Source organism: Sus scrofa, chromosome 8, assembly GCF_000003025.6.
Source record: "Sus scrofa isolate TJ Tabasco breed Duroc chromosome 8, Sscrofa11.1, whole genome shotgun sequence".
In the NCBI taxonomy this organism is placed as follows: Eukaryota; Metazoa; Chordata; class Mammalia; order Artiodactyla; family Suidae; genus Sus; species Sus scrofa.
This window is the reverse complement of record NC_010450.4, coordinates 73,929,594-73,950,801: the sequence shown is the minus strand read 5'-3', so window position 1 is coordinate 73,950,801 and position 21,208 is coordinate 73,929,594. Positions and strand designations below refer to the sequence as shown.

General features: G+C 45.5%; 1 protein-coding gene across 3 annotated transcripts in view; it reads right to left on the bottom strand.

Moving 5' to 3' along the window:
* FRAS1 (Fraser extracellular matrix complex subunit 1) overlaps window positions 1-21,208 on the bottom strand; it is a 457,087-nt gene that overhangs the window by 8,653 nt on the left and 427,226 nt on the right. For all 3 annotated transcript variants that reach the window (XM_021100604.1, XM_021100605.1, XM_013978814.2), the window contains 8 exons: window positions 20,661-20,893; window positions 18,512-18,672; window positions 16,089-16,303; window positions 12,055-12,205; window positions 10,049-10,156; window positions 8,277-8,436; window positions 4,151-4,267; window positions 1,210-1,376 (listed from right to left, as the gene is read on the bottom strand). In XM_021100604.1, the coding sequence (XP_020956263.1) occupies window positions 1,210-1,376; window positions 4,151-4,267; window positions 8,277-8,436; window positions 10,049-10,156; window positions 12,055-12,205; window positions 16,089-16,303; window positions 18,512-18,672; window positions 20,661-20,893 (1,312 nt within the window). The remainder of the gene's footprint in view (window positions 1-1,209; window positions 1,377-4,150; window positions 4,268-8,276; window positions 8,437-10,048; window positions 10,157-12,054; window positions 12,206-16,088; window positions 16,304-18,511; window positions 18,673-20,660; window positions 20,894-21,208) is intronic.

Sequence of the window (21,208 nt, the reverse complement as noted above, 5' to 3'; positions counted from 1 at the left end):
CATATGGAGGTTCCCAGGCTAGGGGTTGAATCAGAGCTATAGCCACCGGCCTACGCCAGAGCCACAGCAACTTGGGATCTGAGCCACATCTGTGACCTACACCACAGCTCACTGCAATGCCGGATCCTTAACCCACTGAGCCAGGCCAGGGATGGAACCTGCAACCTCATGGTTCCTAGTCGGATTCATTTCCACTGAGCCACAACAGGAACTCCCTAGGGGCATCAAGTTCTTTACCCATAGTATCCTCCTTAATCCTCCCAAGAGCTCATGAGATAGGTTCAATTAGTATCCCTATTCTAAATCACTCATCCAGGGTTTCATATCTGTGACTCTCAGATACTGAGCCAAACTCCTCAAGGGTGCCGAGGACTCTGGACTCGAGTACGGGGGTCATAGGGAGCCCCAGCAGGCTGTAAACAGGGGCTCGATGTCAACACATGTGGGCTTCAGAAACATGGAGGGTGAGGACAAAGTGACTAGAGTCACAGCAAGGGAGCTGCCATTTCAAGTGGAGAAAGCCTGCGGGAGAGGACAGGTACCTCGGGCAGATCTTGGAGGCTAGCAGGTGCTGGGAGCAGACTGCAACGTCTCTGAGGAACTGCGAGCTAAAGCAAGTTACCCAAAGTTAGATAATGGGTTAGAATGTGGTCAGAAACCCGGGCGTCCTTTCTACCCAGAAGAGGGCTTTTCCACATTGTCCACTGCCGATCGTTATGGCGCCAAGAAGGTGATCTTCCTTTTGAAACAACCTGAAGGAAGGACTAGGGCTCTTTTCCTTGACTAAACTTGTCTGCTCTGAAACCAGCATCGGGGGCAGTCTTCCCTGGTTTTTTTTGTTTTGTTTTGTTTTGCCATTTCTTGGGCCGCTCCCATGGCATATGGAGGTTCCCAGGCTAGGGGTCCAATCGGAGCTGTAGCTGCCGGCCTACAGAAGAGCCACAGCAACTCGGGATCCGAGCCGCATCTGCGACCTACACCACAGCTCACGGATCCTTCACCCACTGATCGAGGCCAGGGATCTAACCCTCATCCTCATGCTTCCTAGTCAGACTCGTTTACCACTGAGCCACGACGGTAACTGCGTGGGGCAGTCTTCCCTGGAGAAGTGACCGAAAGCTGATGAGCAGAGATGCCAGACCAGGGACCTACCCGAAAGCTTCTCAGCTCTGGCAGAGTCTCTGTCTGTGACGGAAGGGAATGGCTTACCTTTGGAGAAGGCCCCTTTGTAATCCATTTCTGCCAGTGACATATCGGATGTGTTGGGATCCATCAGGAACACCTTCTCATTGTTGCAGAGCTGGAACTCAGTATTGAGCGAATACACGACGGGAACGGGGCGGTTGGTCTGCTGGAACGCGATGGGTATCAGGAATCTAAATGCGGGAACGACAAGAGTTCCTTGAGAGCAGGGTCCACTTGCATCTGCCATTTGAGCTGCCCTCCTGTCCCCACCCTTCTCAGGACTGTGACCTGTGCTTTGCTGTAGGTGTTAACTGTTTATTGAATGCAGAGAGGTGTGCAGACAGGCGAGAGACTGTTTAGTTCAGGTCCTTATGAGGGTCTTTTGAGCAGAAATTGGTCTCTAGCTTCTGCAACACTCTGCTTTTCCTGGGCCTCTCATTCTGGAAAGCGCCATGAGCCGATGTGAGATTAGTGGCTATGAATTTAAAGTTTCCTGACTCTGACCTGCTGGACCTTTTGCTGAAACACTCCCTCTTCTTCTGTCCGCCGTCCTTTGCCAGGTGAACGCTCATTCTTCAGATCGCAACTCAAACACCACTTTCTCCAGGAAGCTTACCTTCTTCCTCTTTCCTTCCAGGCTGGTCAGATCCCACCCATATCAGCTGTTCTCACTCCATTGTGTGCTTTTCTTCCATAGTACTTATTGGGATTTGATATTTCCTTTAAATATGTAACCAAAGTCTGGTTTCACCAGTACAGGTTCCATAGAGTCACAGTCCATGTCTGTCTGCTCACCACTGAACCTTCCATGCTAGCCAGGCTCCTAACACATCCCTTTGTTGTTAAAGAATAATGCATGAGTAATAATTTCAATGCTTTACTCTTCCAATCAAGTCCATCTGACCATTCCTGGCTTTGACCTCAAGGTGCTCCGGGGGGAGATTTGAGAGGGCTGAGGTGTAGGAGGAACATGGGGTATAGGAGAAGCCCCCCCCCCAAACCAGGGCTGACACCACCTCAACAGCTTTGATGCAACCATTAATTGAATCAAGAGTTCATTTATCTGACTCGGGGAAATAGGTTTTCTTGTTGACATGTGTATTATCGGAATCCACATAGCACCAGGCCGTGAGACTCAATAAATACCTATTGATTAAACAGAATGAATAATGGCTGATGATGATGAAGATTCATAAGGTTATAAGGTATGACAGACCTCGCAAAAACGGGCATAACAGAAGACACAGTTCTTCTGAATTAGGTCTGAATTTCCCGAGTCAGTCTTGATTATTCTCTGTGTTGCAAATCTAGTGCATCCCTATGGAGCAAAGTTAGGCCCAAGGGGGAGTCCCCCTGGAAAGATGGGGACCACAAGGGAGGACCTCCTTCATGCAAGGCAAGGCTGTCTTCAGTGTATTCAGCAACGCCCACCACCCCACATACTTCCTCACCCACACCGCCCTGGGGCTGGAGATGGGGTTAATGTTTTTTTGTTCCTTTTTTTGCCATTTCCAATCATTGTTCCTCTCTTTAAAAAAAAAAAAAAACCCACAAAACATGAACAACTACAACCTCCTTTGACCCCTCCTTGTTTCCTGCTAGTGCCCCTCTCCTCTGACCTCCTTTATAACAAAACTCCTGAAGCACTGTCTTTCCCTGCTGTCTCCACTTTCTTGCCTCTGTCTTGAACCCACTCTCCAATCAGGCTTTACTCCCCCTCAGCCCACTGAATCTGCCCTTTGTCAGGATCACCGAGGACTTCCACATCGCCAAATCCAATGGCCGTCTTGGACTCTAATCTGAAAGTCACATTCCAAATTGTCATGTCTACATGAAAATGTCAGATTCTGTCTTCAGCATCTACTCTCCAAAATGGTTTCTATTCACTCTGCTCAGCTTCTAGAAAGATGGCTCTAGACTCTGCATTGCTCAGAGCAGAGGTGACTTTCCATCCTCTGCTGTGCTCTCCAAGCCGAGGCCAGAGCAGAGGCCACAGTAAGAGCTGAATAAACACTGGCTGAATGAATGAGCATCAGCAGAATGTGGACAGTCTCAGGTCAGAGGTGGGTATGGGCGGAGGGACAGCTGATTCTTGTTATGTGTGGGTGGTAGTTAACATTTTACAAAGTTTCAGTAAACACCGAGTGGATAGGGGATCACCGCTCCTGGGGAAAATACAGGGTTGAGATCCTGCAGACTCTGGTCACAACATTTGCCTCTGTGATCAATCTTTCCCTGTTTTACACATGTTTCTGTTCAAAGACACCTGATTTGATAAACATTGTTGATTCATCAACATACATAAAGAACTTATAGCAGCGGCACTGAAATCCATGCCTAGATGAAGCCTATCTAACACTCCCTTAGGTCCATCACTGCCTTCCTGTACTTGGGCAACTAGACAGCACTTTGATGCTATGTGGGGGACTTTGTGTGTGTGTGTGTGTGTGTGTGTTTTGGTCGTTTAGAGCTGCACCCGTGGCATATGGAGGTTCCCAGGCTAGGGGTCCAATTGGAGCTACAGCTGCCAGCCTACGCCACAGCTACAGCAACATGGGATCTGAGCCTCGTCTGCGACCTACACCACAGCTCACGGCAACTCCAAATCCTTAACCCACTGAGCGAGGTCAGGGATCGAACCTGCATCCTCATGGATGCTAGTTGCATTAGATTCCTCTAAGCCACAATGGGAACTCTGGGGGAGCCATTTTCAAACAGCCAAATCACCAACAAAAGGTACCAACATGTGAAGCACATGGCCCTAAACATACCATAGAAAAGACATTTGTTCATTGTAAGAGAAGGCGGAGTGCTGCCTTGCTCCACCTGAGCGGGGGACGTGGGTCACAGGACCCGATCCCTGAACATCAGTGAATGACGGGAACGGCACAGTGAAAACTGATTTACAAAGAAATGCTGGCGAGGACGAAGGTTCACAGAGGATGAGGCTCGCTCATCTCCCTACCTTTCTGGGGCGTGTGCGGTGCAGGCCAAAGGCTTCTCTCCTGGGTCCGCCCAGGGCTGGGTGGGAGGCACGGTGCAAGGGACCAGGCAGATGGTGTACTCCCCAGAGTAGTCCTTCCTGGAAGCATGAAGGCAGACTGGTCAGAGGGACCAAGGCACAGATTATCACTTACCCCGAAACACAATGACTTCCTTCAGCGGTTCTCAGTTTGTATTTGTGCTCGGCATCCAAGAGCTTGACGCGTCTGTCAACACAATTTTTCAGGAATTCATCTCTGATTTTTCTAACCTTCCAGTACTATCCAGAGGTGTTAAACAGAGCTACTTTCATTTACTCTGGCCTCTTCATCAGGAAAAGGCCCACTGGAAAAATCTAAAAGGCTCCAAGGAAGGCAAGACAGAACCGGCCACCACTGGCTTTAGGTTCCCAGGAAACTTATTTGACAATTGTTTAGTGATTGTCATTGACGGACACCCTGTTACAGATTTTCAACCGCAAAAGCTTTCAGTTAACTGAGATGTGACCACGTCAGCTGCTGCTGCTGCTCTGACTGCACAGCTGGCCCCTGCCTCAGGGTTAAATGACCCGGCTCCAGAGAATGCCTCCCCATTTCATTGGCATTCTGTTTCGAGGCTCCTCTCCCAAACTCCATAGCCTCTTCCCTTTCACGAAGCTGAAGAACAATCTCGGTTCTCACAGGAGATGGCTTGCTGGGGATTTCTGAGGTCACAGTGGGGCACAGGATTCTGTGGGTCATGGCACTGAGAGCCTCTATAGCTCTCACTTCACTTTTGTTTCCCACATTTGGTGTCCGGTCACAGCCCACCTCTGGCAGGTTGCCTGGAAGGCAGCCAGACATCCAGAAGCTTCAGGGAGATTCTTCAAGGGCCTTGGGAGCCTGCCATCCATTGACTGAGGAGAACAGGGCTGTGAATCTTAATATCGTTCTTGTGATCGAACAGTTCTCACATCTTCCATATACATTCTTTGACAGTTTCTTTGCTATTATTTGTTAATTAGTAAAGGGAGTGCAAAAATTTGGTAAGCAAAATAAATAAAATAAGAAAAGTTCTAGGATGCAGCCTGAGGTCAGTTTAGCGGACTGGCCTAGGCGGGAACCTGGGAGACGGTCCTTGCACTTGCTTTGCCTCTGCTGTGGTTTCATGGTGTTGGAGAAACCAGGCACATTTTCAGGGCTTAGTTTCTAAGCCCCTCCATCCCCTGAAAGTTTGTGTGTCTTTGTGTCTGCAGTTTTGCCACAGCTTATCTTCCTCCCAAGCTTGGACCAGTAGGCAAAAAGACCTTGGCTGCCATATTTGAATTACATGAAAATTAACTTGTATAATAGGCATAGTAACACTTAATTAATAGAAACATTTAATTAGGCAGCCCTGGCCTTCGAGACGTTAGGCCAGATCGTGTCGCTTCTCTCCTCAAAGCCCGCTGCAGTGCAGTAGCTCCTGTTGCACTGGAGTGAGAGACAGAGTCCGCGCCCTGGCCTGTGAGGCTCTGCCTTACCACCTATTCCCTCCTTACCGCCCATTACCCTCCTCCTTACTCAGTCCCTGCCAGCCACACAGGCCACCTTGCTGCCCCCCTAAGCATGCCAGAAATTTTGTCACCTGGGAAACTTTGCCAGCAACTCCTTCCCCAGATAATCTGCAGAGCTCTCTCCCTCACCTCCTTCAAGTCTGTGCTCAAATGCACCTTCTCTCTCTCTTTTTTTTTTTTTTTTTTTGTCTTTTCTAGGACTGCACCCATGGCATACGGAGGTTCCCAGGCTAGGGGTCGAATCAGAGCTGTAACCACTGGCCTACACCACAGCCACAGCAACACAGGATCCGAGCTGTGTCTGCAACCTACACCACAGCTCACGGCAACGCTGGATCCTCAACCCACTGAGCAAAGCCAAGGATCGAACCCGCAACCTCATGGTTCCTAGTCGGACTCGTTAACCACTGAGCCACGACGGGAACTCCCAAGTGTACCTTCTTAATGAGGCCTACTCTGAATGTCCTAACCAGACTTATCCATGTGTCTGCTGCTGCGGGAAGAGATCTTTATTTTGTCCATGGATGTATTCCACGTGCCCAGAACTTTCCCTGACGCATTGTAAAAGCTCAATACATGTCTGTTGAACAAATGAATGCAGGACAGGTGGCATGATCTCCCCAGGCAGCAGTCTTACCTTCCCTCAGTCCTAAATATGAGTTAGGTCGACTGCCTCAGTATACTTGCAAATTAGCCAAACACAGTCCTGGATGCAGGTGTTTGATCCTATGGTTCTTCTCCGCTCCTTTCTGAAAACTGGACATTTCCCACATGGCAATGTGGAGCATCAGCTCTCCCCCTGCCCAGAAGCCTTGGATGACTCCCCAGCCTCTGCTGGGCTCCCCTCCCTGAGCCACTGCCTTCTGAGGGTCCTGCTCCACTCATGGTACACACAGCACACAACGCTTGGTGTGGTGCCTCAGGCTGCCGTGTATCTGTGGATTTCACCTCCTCACCTGAAATGTCAGCTCCTAAGCATGCTTATTCAGGACCTACCATGTGCTACAAACTGCAATTCTAGGGCCTTCCGATCAGGCAGGCACACTCTTACCACGGGAAGCTCACCATCTCGTGGAAAATGGCACTGTGCTTAGAACATTATAATCTGCTGAGCTGTGTTACAGTAGAAGCTGGAACAACACGGGACCTAGGAGGTGATGCTTCTGGCACCGCATGGGGAGTCAGAAAAGTGTCACAGAGGGGTCAGTGTTTGAGCTGAAGCTCAGAGAACTTTTGAGTTTTGTGAGAGGAGAGGGGCAGGAAGGACAGGGGAATTGCAAAGGTGGAGTATAAATGGGCTGGTGGATTCTGGGGATGGGGAGACAGTTAATGTGGTCGGAGGCTGGGTTTGAGGTGAGACCAGAGGGGAGAGAATGGGCTTTGTTCAAAGAGCTGGACTTCATTTGGTAGGTGGTGGGGAGTCAGCATAGGATTTAATGAGGACAGTTTCTCTGCTTATAAATTGGGACAAGTTCATGTGCAATCTCATGAGGTTCTAGGAAACACAGCCCTTAAAGCCTATTTCATTGTATACTGATTTCAAAGGAATCAGTACACACCAAAAAATACCTGATAGAAGACTAAACATTTAGAATTAAAAAAAAAAAAAAAAAAAAAGATCTTTCTGGGGAGTTCCCATTGTGGCTCAGCGGAAATGAACCCGACTAGTATCCATGAGGATATGGGTTTGATCCCTGGCCTCACTCAGTAGGTTAAGGATCTGGTGATGCTGTGAGCTGTGGTGTAGGTTACAGATACAGCTTGGATCTGGCGTGGGTGCGGCTGTGACTTTGGCTGGCAGCTGCAGCTCTGATTTGACCCCCTAGCCTGGGAACTTTCATATGCTGCGGGTTCAGTCCTAAACAAACAAACAAACAAACAAACAAAAAACAAACCTTTTTGAAAATGATTCTTAAGGCAACCTGCTACTTCTTAACTGTAGAGCTGGAATAAGATTTTCATGCTAAATGCATATCTTAATTTCGTGATCTATGAAGTGAGGATAACAATATTTATGATAGACGCCATGATCCTTTTCATGGTAAAAGTTTTAATTTTGTTTGCCCTATTCTTCCCTTTTACAAATGGGATATTTTACTATATTTATCCAATTCTCCTTTTATCTCTATGTTGGGTGTGGGAGAGGAATAAATGGTGTGTTTTATTTATAGGACATTGGACCATAAGGGGTCACACCTGATAACCAGGGATCCTGGATTTTGCACTGGATGCAATTTCTTTATCATACTAAGGTTTTAGTTGGACATACATCCCAGCTTCCTTTGCGGGTAGGTGTGCTATGGGCCTGAGATAGGATTTGAACACAATGGGATGTGAGTGGAAGCGACGTGCACCCTGCCTGTTCTTAGCCTTAGAACATGCGTGAGCACCTCTTGCTTTAGACATCAGAGGCTGATCTGAGCTACAGTTGCTTCTTTTTCTGTTTGCCAGAGAGTTGTTTCTATCTATCCCTCTTCCACTCCTCTTTTAAAAGAGAAACGCAGCTTTTGAAGAAAAGCCCTTAAAGTAACAGAAAACATTTCAGATTTACCCCCGAACTCCATCCCGTATTCACCTGTTATAGGAACTCGTGGCTCTCCAGAGTTGATAAGGAGAATCAAAAGTCTGAGCACTCCATAGTAGCTGCAGGTCAAACTCAATTCCTCCCAGGTGGTCGGGAGTCAGTATGAATGATTTCACATCGGGGAGGGTGTGGTGCTCCATCACAAACTGTCCTATTTCAAGGGGAAACACGATCCACTTATTTGTCAGTTTTTACTGTCCTTGTGAGAACCCCCTACAAAAGCCTTAGAACTGAATTAATATTCTTCTATGAAACAACTAAGGTTCTACCTGCCCACGTTCCCCTTAGAGTATATTCCACACTGGGTGGGATAACATGGCTTTTCACCCAGCCCATCCTCCTCCTCCTTATAAACAAGATGAATGTGTCTTGTAGAAATGGCACGAATGAGCATATTCTCAATAATAGGAGTCCTTATGTGACAATGAACACTGAACACACTTAGCTTTGAGCCCCAACCAACATGTTTCTTGGACATGGAACGATCTCAATAGTTTATAAAGAAAAACGTCTATTTCAGATGAAAAAAAAAAATCTCTTTTAGGGCCACTCAAGTCCTTGGTGGAAGGAGGCAACTGTAAACATCATTAAAAAGATAACGGAGTTTGCATCGTGGTACAGTGGAAACGAATCCGACTAGGAACCATGAGGTTGCAGGTTTGATCTCTGGCCTACTCAGTGGGTTAAGGATCTGGTGTTGCCATGAGCTTTGGTGTAGGTCGAAGATGCGGCTCGGATCTGGCGTAGCTTTGGTTGTGGTGTAGGCCAGCAGCTGTAGCTCCTCTTAGACCCCTAGCCTGGGAACTTCCACATGCCGCAGGTGCAGCCCTAAAAAGATTAAAAAAAAAAAAAAAAAAGTAAAACGGTAAGGGTTACTCATCAAGTCACCTCTACTCTTTAAAACTACAGTACTAACATGTCATAAGTAAAAAAAGGAGGGAGACTATTCTAGATTAAAAGAGATGAAAGAAATATAATAGCCAAAATGTAACATATGAATCTTGACTGGATCCATCTTCCTCTTATGTAAACAGATGTAAAATAAATATAAACAAATATAAAACACGGAGAAAAGACATTTGTGGGACAATAGAGAGAATATGAATAGGGACTAGATATTACTGGTTCAATAGTAAAGGTCTTGGGTGTGGTAAAGCCATTGGGATGTCCAAGAGAAGGTCCTTGTTTTCAGAAGTCTGCTGAAGTGTTTAGGGCACCTCGAAGTGAGGCCTGTAGCTCATCTTTAAATAGTGTGACAAAAAAGAATGGGAATGCATGCATGTGTGTACACACTCACACACAGCAAATGTTAACAATTGTGGACTCTGCTCTTCACTGTTACATTCTTTCGACTTTATGTTTGACTGTTTCTTTTTTTATTATTATTAGTTTTTTATTTTTTAATAGTTATCTCCCCAATACAATTTTTTTTTCTACTATACAGTATGGTGACCCAGTTACACATAGATGTACACATTCTATTTTCACACATTATCATGCTCCATCATAAATGACTAGACATAGTTCCCAGTGCTACACAGCGGGATCTCATTGCTAATCCTTTCCAAAGGCAATAGTTTGCATCTATTAACCCCAAGCTCCCCATCCACCCCACTCCCTCCCCCTCCCCCTTGGCAACCACAAGTCTATTCTGCAAGTCCATGATTTTCTTTTCTGTGGAAAGTGTCATTTGTGCCTTATATTAGAGTCCAGATATTTCTTAATTATAAAAAAACTTGAGGACAAAATGGCACTGATATTACCTCTAAATTTGGCATGAGTCTTGAATTCAATGACGAGACGGCCATCCTCTCGAATGTAGATTCGTATTATCTGAAGCCTGGCGGAGAGCACACTGTCCGTCTGGATTCCTGGGCAGGCAACCATCCACAAAACATCCAAGTGAGGGCTTGGAGAACATTTTCCCGACAGTAGCCTACACATGAGCCATCCCGTGACACCTCTAAGTAGAGCTGCACGTTTACTTGAATATGACTTAGGGCAAATTTACATATTTGCATGAACATAGAATCTATTTAGAGATTAATTAACATTGTAAGAAAGTTCATTCTACCTGTTTTTTTTTTTTTCCTACAATTCTATTCTCTTTGACATAGACTCTCTCTTTTTAATTTTTACGGCCATACCCGCGGCATATGGAAGTTCCCAGGCTAGGAGTCAAACTGCAGCTGCAGCTGCTGGCCTACACCACAGCCACGGCAACACTGCATCTGGGCTGTATCTGTGACCTACGCTGCAGTGTGTGGCAACAATGGATTCTTAACTCACGGAGTGAGGCCAGGGATCGAACCTGCTTCCTTATGGAGAATACATTGGGTCCTTAACCTGCCGAGCCACAATGGGAACTCTGACATAATCTCTTTCTATCTGAAGATGCCACTTAGCCCAGATGCAGGGCCCACCCCATTGCTTGGGGGAAAAAAATGGTCCCTAAAACGTCTTACTCTTCACTGTACACCAGGATGTGGTTACAACACATCTGCTTCTCACTGGATTTACTTTTCCTCATCAGGACACCTTTCAGGACTTAACCATGAACAATGTCCTGGAGGCTACATTTTGTATTGAAAGCAATGGAGAGTTGAAGGCTGGCTTGTAGCAGGCCAGCTCTACATGGCCTGGTGTGAGTCAACTGTGGCTTTCATAGGCCAATTGCAATCATGATACCCAGTGATTTCAGAGTGACCAAAAACTAAAGGGTAACCAAAGGAGGGGGGAAAATAAAGCTTAAAAAAAAAAAAAAACCCAAGCTCAAAGAATTATCAGACTCAGAGTGTGAAAACTTCCTGAAGTTGTTTTCCTGTGAGAAAGATAAAGCAAATAAATGCTTTGAGCTTAAACCATTTAACAGAAGGAAGGACCGTATTTTCCATTACTAGAAATGAAGCCCTCTCTAAAGAAATCTCTTCAGATCAAGTAATGCTGCCTCAAATCAAGCGAATCACTGTCAGAGCGAGGGAGGAAGAATGGGAGCAATAAAATAAAGGGAAGTGAGCTTGGGGTTATGTTTGAAGTGTGGAACACTGAAAAATGGGGAAAAAAAGCAAACCTCAACTCAGACCCACTGGAGTGAATGGAGGAGAGAAGCGTAGCTGGGGCATTGGTGGCAGCAGTGGGCAAGGGGGGAAGGACGTGATCTTCTGGCTCTCACCCACCAAGGCCCTGGGGGGCTCCTCTCAGAGAGCAGTGACAGAGACAAGGCTGAGGTGAAGGTCATTTAAAAAATTCAGTCCAGGAAGTAAAAGGAGGGTTAAAATTCCTACTTTTAAGAATGCAACAAAAAAGCAAACTTGATGTCAAATGAATAAAGGAAGCCAGGTTGCTCTCAACATATTTTTTCATTTCCATGCATCTGATTTCAAGACCCTTTCGTCCTTAACGTGAATCACATTATTTTTAACTAGGACAAAATGAATTTGACAATGCTTCAAAAGAACACACACTCAGCCCTCATGGGCTGGATAAGATGCCTCTGTCACTTGCCATCCTCAACTCTGGGGCCCTGGCTCTCTGGGCTGATTGATCATGATGCTGAAGGCTTTCCAGCTCGATGTCTTGATGTCTCAAAAGGGACCTCATCCTTTTCAGGAACCACAGATCGACATACTTTCAGACTCGGGGTGGTTCTCCTTTGGACATAGGACAGCCGGATGAGGCATGGAGCCACTGTTAAACTTAAGCGGTTATTTTTTTCTTTTACTCTTGCTGGAACATAAGGTAAGCCTCGTCAAGACGTCGGTGGGTATACCTGTTCTCCAGAGAACAGTGTCATAGAAGAAGGAAAACTCCATCTCGGTGTGGTGCTCCAAGGAGGCCCAGCCCCTGGGGGCTGTCACGTAGACGTAGGACACGTAGAGAGGCACGTGCACCGTCAGGAAGGACTGGGCCGAGTCTCTCACCTGCCGAGCAAGCGGTGTGCACACAAAGAGGGTTATTTCTCCCCAGAGTGAAAAGGCACAGGAGAAGCGCATCTTGCACTCATTCAGGATTAATCAGGTGCCTACGACTGAGACAGGCACCAGGTTAAGAACTGGGTCCTTGGCAGTGGAAAAAAAACAAAACCCAAATCATTGCCCTACTGGAACCTACAGCCTAGGAAGGGGGATACATAAACTTATGTTTGTTCTTTTTTTTTTTTTTTTGGTCTTTTTTAGCCATTTCTTGGGCTGCTCCCATGGCATATGGAGGTTCCCAGGCTAGGAGTTGAATTGGAGCTGTAGCCACCGGCCTACGCCACAGCCACAGCCACACAGGATCTGAGTCGCATCTGTGACCTACACCACAGCTCATGGCAAAGCCAGATGCCTAACCCACTGAGCAAGGCCAGGGATCGAACCCGAAACCTTATGGTTCCTAGTCGGATGCGTTAACCACTGAGCCACGATAGGAACTCCGCTTTTTTTCTTTTTTTGGCCGATCCACAGCATACGGAGTTCCTGAGCCAGGGATCAGATCTGAGCCACCTTTGTGATCTATGCTGTAGCTGCTTAACCCATGGTGCAGGGCCGGAGATCTAATATGCGTCCTGGCACTGCAGAGACACTGCTGATCTCACTGAGCCACAGTGGGAATTCTTGAGACACATAAATTAAAAAAATAAAGATCCAATATTCTTTTGGATTTGCCCTGCACCGTGGGTTAAGCAGCTACAGCATAGGTCACAACTGTGGCTCAGATCTGATCCCTGACTACTCAGCCATAAAAAAGAACAAAATAATGCCATTTGCAGCAACATGGATGGAACTAGAGACTCTCATCCTGACTGAAGTCAGTCAGAAAGAGAAAGACAAATAACATATGATAGCACTTATATCTGGAATCTAATATACGGCACAAATGAACCTTTCCACAGAAAAGAAAATTATGGACTTGGAGAATAGACTTGTGGTTGCCAAGGGGGAAGGGGAGGGAGTGGGAGGGACTGGGAGCTTGGGGTAAACAGATGCAGAATGCTGCCTTTGGGATAGATTAGCAATGGGATCCTGCTGTGTAGCACTGGGAACTCTGTCTAATCAATTCCGATGGAACACGTAATGTGAGAAAAAAGAATGTATACATGTATGTGTAACTGGGTCACCATGATGTACAGTAGAAAAAATGTATATATAAACAAATGATAAAAAAATATAAAGAGATGGGAAGTGGTCAGGATGCTTTGTTAAATAGGATCATCTGGGAAGGCTTTTCTGAGGAGGTGAATTTCAACAAAAATACTTTGGAAGTAAGAGAAGCTTTGCCTCCACTGTCCATTTGCTTTAAGCCTTGGCTGAGATTTTTAAGGCACCTCATATTTCCAAAAGAACATTTTTTGAAAGGGGTTCATGTTACTTTTATTAACTTGGCTTTAGAATTTTTATTTTACTAGGCAATGAATGAAAACGGGATTGAAAGATAAAATATGAGCAGACGCTTTCATGGAGAAGCTAGCTGTGAATAGGGGTATACGGGTGTATGACTGGGGGAGCCAGTTTATTCATTTTTAAACGTGTTTTAAATTTTCCTCCGTAAATACACATTTCTTTTATAACAAAAAAACCTTAGTTTAAAATAATTTTATTTTGTCATTGGCAAAATGCTATAATACATTATGTAAATTATACACATTTTTTTGTATGAAATTACAATGTAAAATGTTTCCATGGGTAGTTAAGTGAAAGAACCAAATATTCAGGTTCTTTCAATATTTACCAATATTTAGGACATCAAACCTTAATTTTTCTGAAGTATTTTTTCATATCCAATGTTATTAAGGGTTTTAAGATTGGATTCCACATGTTCCAAAGACTCCACTAATTCTATATTCATTTCAAAATCTTTTTTGGAATGCCTTACTCTGCTTTCGATAGAAAATTTCCAGATTTTATCTGGTTTTAATGCCATGCTCTGTCCCCTTAATATACAGGTTTTGCTAAATACATTTGCTCTGATCTCGTCATTGTTGATATTAAAACCTCCATAAATTCTCTAGTTGGCCAGTAAAATTAATTTTTCCTTTATTTCTGTATATTCTTCTTTCACCCTCATATAACTCACTAATCTTTAAAAACAAAAAACCCTGACAAATATTTACTGCAAACCTATTTTGTGCCAGGCACTGGCACACAAAAAAAGTATGTCCTCCTACATTGAGAATATTAGTGACAATTTCAGATGAGGTTCCGAGAGGTTAGGTCTCATCCAACTCTGCTGATATTTGATAAAGAAATGAACCAGGGCTTGGTTCTAAGCTCTATATTATTTCCACCATATACTAGCTGTTTCAACTATTTAAAGAAACAGACAACAATAAAGGAGTTCTTTGAATATACTCCTTCTGTGTTGGTTTAAGAAGTGGGACATATATAAAAAGAATTCCTTGTCTTTGAGATTTTTAAGCATATTCTGAATAAAAATATCCAAAACTGTAATTAAAGTCATGGGGAACAGAGAATACTGATTTTTGAGGGGCTAGAGGCGGAGATAATCACAGAGTTTTACATTTTTGAAAGTGAATGTAGGTTATGCAACTGCAGAAACAGAAAAGAAAAGCTTAGACTGTCTTAAAATTCTATTCAGTAGAGGGCGGTAGTGTATACAAAATGAGAGGCATCTCAAGGAAAGAAAAACTAATCAAAGACACTTCCCCACAGTGATTACTCCTAGTCCCTTTACGGGTTCCCCTCTTTCAGTGTGGTTAAACCTAAGGTGAAATGAAGAACAAACATCTGATTTTTTTTAGTGCATTGGGCTAACTACTCAAAATGGGGTAGAATCTGCTTTAGAATTAATTTTCCCACCAGGATGTATTAACCTAGTCCTTTTGATATCATTGTCTGCCTATGACTATGACTTCTTGCTATCATATTTTCTTCTATTAACCATCACTTAAAAATTACCTATTGTCGTGAGGGTTGTCAGGCATCGGTTTGGAATAGGTACCAAAGCAAGGCGTTTGAAATAGTTTCCTCCAGAATGCTTGGGACAACAGGGCTCCCCTTGTCTGCTGGAGGACAGGTGCCCCAGCTATCATTCTGACTCGTTTCTCCTCGTGGAGAGAACACTTTTACTTAGTAATAGCCTTTCCGTCAAATGTAGATTTTTTGCCTTTCCAAAATATACCCAGAAGGAAAGAAAATATTTATATTTTTATGTAAAATATGTGATATATATGCATATATCACCTAGAAGTAAACACTACTGGATTTTTATAAATGACTGCCAGATAGTAATTTTCTTCATAGTAATTTAAACATTGTCCACATGCATTTTCCAATTAATTGATTTAGAGGACTTTGGAGGGCTCACTCTAGCCACAGTGCTGCTAAGGTCTCTTTTGAGGGACTTATAGAGAAGACTCTCAACTCACAGACACAGAAAACAAGCTTAGGGTTACCAAAGGAGAGAGTAGGAGAGGGGAGGATATCAATTAGGAGTTTGGGATTAATGTATTCATGCTACTAAATATAAAATGCTATATATAAAATAGGCCCTACTATATAGCACGGGGAACTATACTCAGTATCTTGTAGTAACCTATGATGGAAAAGAATCTGAAAAAAGAATATATATGTGAGTGTGTGTGTATACATAGATACACACTCACATATATATGTATACATAACTGAATCTCTTTTCTGTACATCTGCAACTAACTCAACATTGTAACTTAACTTCAATTAAAAAAAGTAAGACTCCCTTGGGTGGCGCACTTCTGGGGGTGACTGGATGTGATGCACTGGCTGAAGTACTTCAGGAAGACGGTCTCCCATGACACATGGTGTGCACAGGCCCCCGGGAACCCACCTGGAAGTCGGCTGTTACTGAGCCCCCGCAGACGTCAATCAGCTCCGTCATGTCATAATAGGCATCAAATGTCCAGACGCAGCTCTTGAGGTTCAAGTGTTTGTAGAGCTGGATGGTCTTGGGTTCCCGCACACTGGAGTCAAACTGGAAGGGGCGGTCGTAGCCAGGGCCCAGGGCCGTGCTGTCGTAGACCCGGTTGTCCAGGAACCCTGCCTCTGCGGGGGCGAAGGAGCAAGGAATAGTAACCCAGTCTGTGGACTTGCCTTTCGCCAGCTGCCCAGGAGCTGGGCAGGGATAGCGGATGCGTCCTGTTGGCATCAAGAGAGCTTTCTTTCCGTCTGAGCCTACTGATAGAGCAGCCCAGGTCTCCCCACACTGGCTCGCTGGGCCAGAAGGCAAGGGTACCTTGACAACTGCCTGTTGCCACATGTTAAATAGAGTGACTAGCTGCACAGACAGAGGCTGCAGGAACCAGGGAAGAAAAGATGAACAGGTAAGACCACATATGAAGAAGCCAGGGCTCGGTGGCCCTGAGAATCTGGGCCAGGCAAATACTCTGAAGCTTTGCCTGTCACACCTGGCCAGGATGTGTGCTTCACAACCAGTCTTTTTTTTTTTTGCTTTTTAGGGCTGCACCTGCAGCACATGGGAGTTCCCAAGCTAGGGACCAAAAGGAGCTACAACTGCCGGCCTATGCCACAGCAATGTGGGATCTAAGCCGCATCTGCGACCTATACCACAGCTCACGGCAATGCCAGATCCTTAAGCCACTGAGCAAGAGGCCAGGGATGGAATGCGTGTCCTCGTGCATACGAATTGGATACTCAGTTTCTGCTGAGCCGCAATAGGAACTCCCCACAACCAGTCTTTGAAGAAATGGATTTACTACACAGAAAATCTGTTGATGAATTATTATGTTTAAGACCGATCTTTAAAAAAATTATGGAGAGCCAGCAAACAAACCTCTGACGACCTCCCCCGCCTCCTATGGTTTTTGAACTCTTGGAGAAAAAAGTCTTCATTTTGTGTTAATGAGTAAATAGCTCCCTAATGATGCTTGACTAAACCTCCCCTCCTACAGGCAAGAATTATTGGATCCAATGCTGCCAAGCAACTGAACTATTCTAAATTACTAAAGACCTTATGCAGCAGAGAGCTGGATACGGATACAATTTTAGAACACCAGGGTTCAAATTCGTGTAGTTCGCAGAACAACTATATTGTTCTGAAAGTGCGGATGCATTTCTCAGATTGTCTGAGAGCAGCGCCCAGCCCCCTGTTCCAAAAAGATTAGGGTCTCAGTGACCATGTACTGAATTTAATTGTGTTTAAGTAGGAAGCAGTGCAAACTTTCAGCCTAGAAACAGTCTTTCTTGCACTATAAAGAATGAAACTTTCATCTATAGCATGGTGATTTATGAATCATTTACACTCCACTCATTTCTACTGTATAAAGACCATCCCTGCCCAAAGTGAGGCTTAATGAATATGGAAGAGCACCTGAATGCTTCTCCATCTTCAAAAAACACTGTTACAGGATTCATCTGTGGTGAACGGAGGCAGTGCACAGTTCACATGCACTTGCTAAGGTGAATGGAAATGGACAGGCTTCTTTGTAACGTAAGATGCCTGCGGTGGGGAACACGGAGGTGCATGGCCTCATCTGTCAGCTTTGCTGTGGCTGCGGAGCCCAAGGTCACGCTCTAGCTCAAGTGTTGGTGTCCAGTGACTGAGCAAAGTGGGGTAGAAAGGTCTGTCCGCTGGGGCTGAAGTAGGACAAGTGGGATGGATGGGCTCTCCTCAGGGCTCCCGGCAGAGCTGGTGATGGCTTGCTCGTCCCATTGCTTGCTAACTCCCCCCCCCCGATCCCGCCTGATCCTGCCATCCTCGCCTCCTTTTAGGAGATGCTGATCCCTAATAAACAGCTTGCACCCCAAACTCCACCTCAGCTCCTGCTCAAGGAGAACCACCTTGCAACATCTAACATCTGCACTTGAGCTTTCTAAAATGCCAAGACAGTGGAATTCTAGAGCACGGATCCCAATAGAGGAGAAAAAACGAACTAAAATTTACCACGACGGGGGCTTTAAAAATGTTGATGCATTCCAGCCCCAGATTGGTAGCAATTGTTATCCTCATGGTATAGATAAGAAAGCACCTGGCTCAGAGAGATCCGCTATTTGTGTTCAGTTGTACAGGGAATGGAATAAGGACTTGAACCTGTCAGCTTGATTCCGGGTCCTTGTGTTTTCCTACTCACTTCACTGTCCAAGCTGCCTCTGCTTGGCTGCTTGCTAAGGAGGACATCCACTAGTCATGCAGATGTTGAAGACCAGAAAACACGAAAAGCAGGGTTCACTTAGCCGTATCCCTAAGGGTCACTGCACGGGGCCGGGCAAACCAGCAGGGCACCCTTCCCTCACCTGAGATGCCTCTCAGGTCCCGGGTGGTGACGAGGTTGGAGCAGACGTGCTGGTGTCTGTAGATGGACTCGGAGAGTAGAAAATGCAGGTTGTGCAGCGGCATGGTGGAGACAAGCGGCAGCATTCCATCCTGGTGCGGGATCTGCACTGAAATGTGGATTCTAAGAGGACAAAGGGTGGGAAGAGGTGTTCACTCAGTGCCCGCTCCCAGCAGTTAACGGGTACATGTCTTTCTCATAACTCAACTGGTCTTCACCAGGTAATCTACCAATTTGTTTTCTGAAGCTTCCCATGGAGGGTTTCTCTCTGAAGGTGAGGGTCTGATGTACAGGTAGGGTTAGCCCATCCCCCACATTCCACCCCCCGCCCTGAGGAAGGGGATCCTCCAGACTCAGGACTGATAACAATCGAGAATCCTAGATTTTTTGTGTGTATAAGATAACATCACAACCACAAATGACCTTATAGCTTTCTTCTCCTTTAAATGGGAAGCTTTGTTTCCGCATGAACTGAAGCCCTGTGACTAATGCAGGTACTGCTGCCCTTCTCTGTCACCGGGAGTGTCTGTGGAGGTTGGGTAGGGTTTGGCACATATTTTTTTTTTTAAGTATTTGGGCCCAAAAGACGTCACTGAGCTCTTAAACTCTAAGGCCAGTGTCCCCACCTGGAACATATCTTAGAAATAGTAATATCTCACTACTCATAGGTCTCTCTCCTCAAATGAAAGAGTCTTTCCTCCTCTCTCTCTTTCTGCACGTTCCAGCAAGGCCACCAGCCCTCACTGGCCTCAGTCTGCAGTCAGCTCTCTGGAGCTACATTCTTCAGGATTTGAGTTGCCTTTGTACCAGGAAATCTGTGACTTATTTATATGGCTGCTTTTTCTTGTAGGTTTTCCGACTCTGTTTATCTTGCCTCCCCACTAAGAGGGCAAAGGACCATTTCTTTCACTTTTTTTTGTTTGTTTGTTTCTTTAGAGCCTGTAGTATACAATTCTAAATAAAATACGACTTAATAAATATTGGTTAAGAGCGCAACACCACAGAACTGTACTTAGAGGCTGCTTTTTTTTTCCTTGTACAAGTTTAAATTTTCAGCATGTTTATTGAGGGTGCGTTTTGAATTTCTGCAGCAATCTCTCAGAACAAGACCCATGGTTTAAAGAGGAATCCAAACCTTGGAATATAAACAGGATGGTTCTTTCGCTAGGAAGGGGTCAGCAGTAACCCCAGGCACTTCCTAGTTTCTTCTTTTTAACAAAAATCAACCTCATTCTGCCAGGGAAAAAGGAGGATTTGCATAGTCTTGGCTCCACATTCAAATCTGTTTTTTCATGCAAATGAACCCCTTTCTCTGAACTTGGTTGCTCATAGAGGCACGCACTTACATACTATGAGGTTTATGAATGTGTACAACATATGCAAATTCTCCTTTTTTTTTTTTTTTGCTGTGCAAAATGAAAGTATCCATCTTCCATCAAAATCGTGACGACATAGGAAAAAAAATAAAAGCACATCTGCCCAGTGACTTACAATTTACACAGTGTTATTACTCATTTGTTCACTAGATATTTAGCGAGTGCCTCTTAGGTGCCAAGAAGCCCTATCTTAGGGCAGAGGGGTTACAAAATAAATAATCATGGTCCCTGCCATCATCACCTCTTGTGGGGACAGAGAATGAATAATGATCATGACTGAGGGAGGCAGGCACTGATGCCGGAGAAGCTGGAAGGAAGAGCTCCCAAATTAAATTGGGGGAGGTGATGGAAAAGTTCCTAGAAGAGATGCCCTGGGCTAGGATAGTGGGACAGTTGGATTTATCACCACTGAGCGAAAGGGGGCGGGGGGAGAGTGGGAGCCAGGAGCAGCCACAGGGTGGAGGCATGGCACCCAAGCTAGTTTGAAGCCCTGGGTGATGCTCTGTGAGTGGACCAGCAGGTGACAGTGACAAGGTGGGGAAATGAGTCTAGGGAGAGAGGCAAAGGGCCAGATCTTAGGGGGCCTTCAGAGAACATAAACTTTATCTGAAGCACTCATCGCCACTCTTATTTTATAGAAGCATCACTCACTGATCTGTCCCACCCAGAAAACATGCTAAGCATAGCTGGAGATTATCGCTGTCGTCTCTTTGTGGAGGCCGCCTCTTGCCTGACCTGTTGGGATGCTCCTTGTGTTTGACATCCAGGTATTTCAAGGTCGCGATGAAGGACTGAGCCTGGAAGCCTCGGGCTGTACCAGCCACTACTGGAGTGTGGCAGATAGCACTGTCTGTTCCGATGGTAACAATGTTGCTCCTTAAGGGGGTCCCCGCATGGCCCACCTTGTCCACAGCCTTGGCCACACAACGGACATGGAACCTCCGGCTGAAGTAAATGCTGTCCAGGACCTACCAGGAAGAATCAGGCGCCTGAGAAATGTGTACACTACTTCAACAGCTCCTCACACGGTTTCTTCTGGATATGACACCACCCATTCCTGGTCCAAGGTAATCTGTGAAGATCATCCATCATCCATCCATCCATCCATGCACCACCTAAGTACTGACTTCCTACCAGGAACCAGGCACTAGGGGCAGAGCAGTGAGTACTCATAGCCCAAGGTGGTCAGTCAGGCAATGGGTAAGTAGACAGAGGTGGACCAAGAGCCCAGAGATGACGGCTTCCCGGGGATGGTGCTATTCTATTTGTATGTTAGGTTCCCC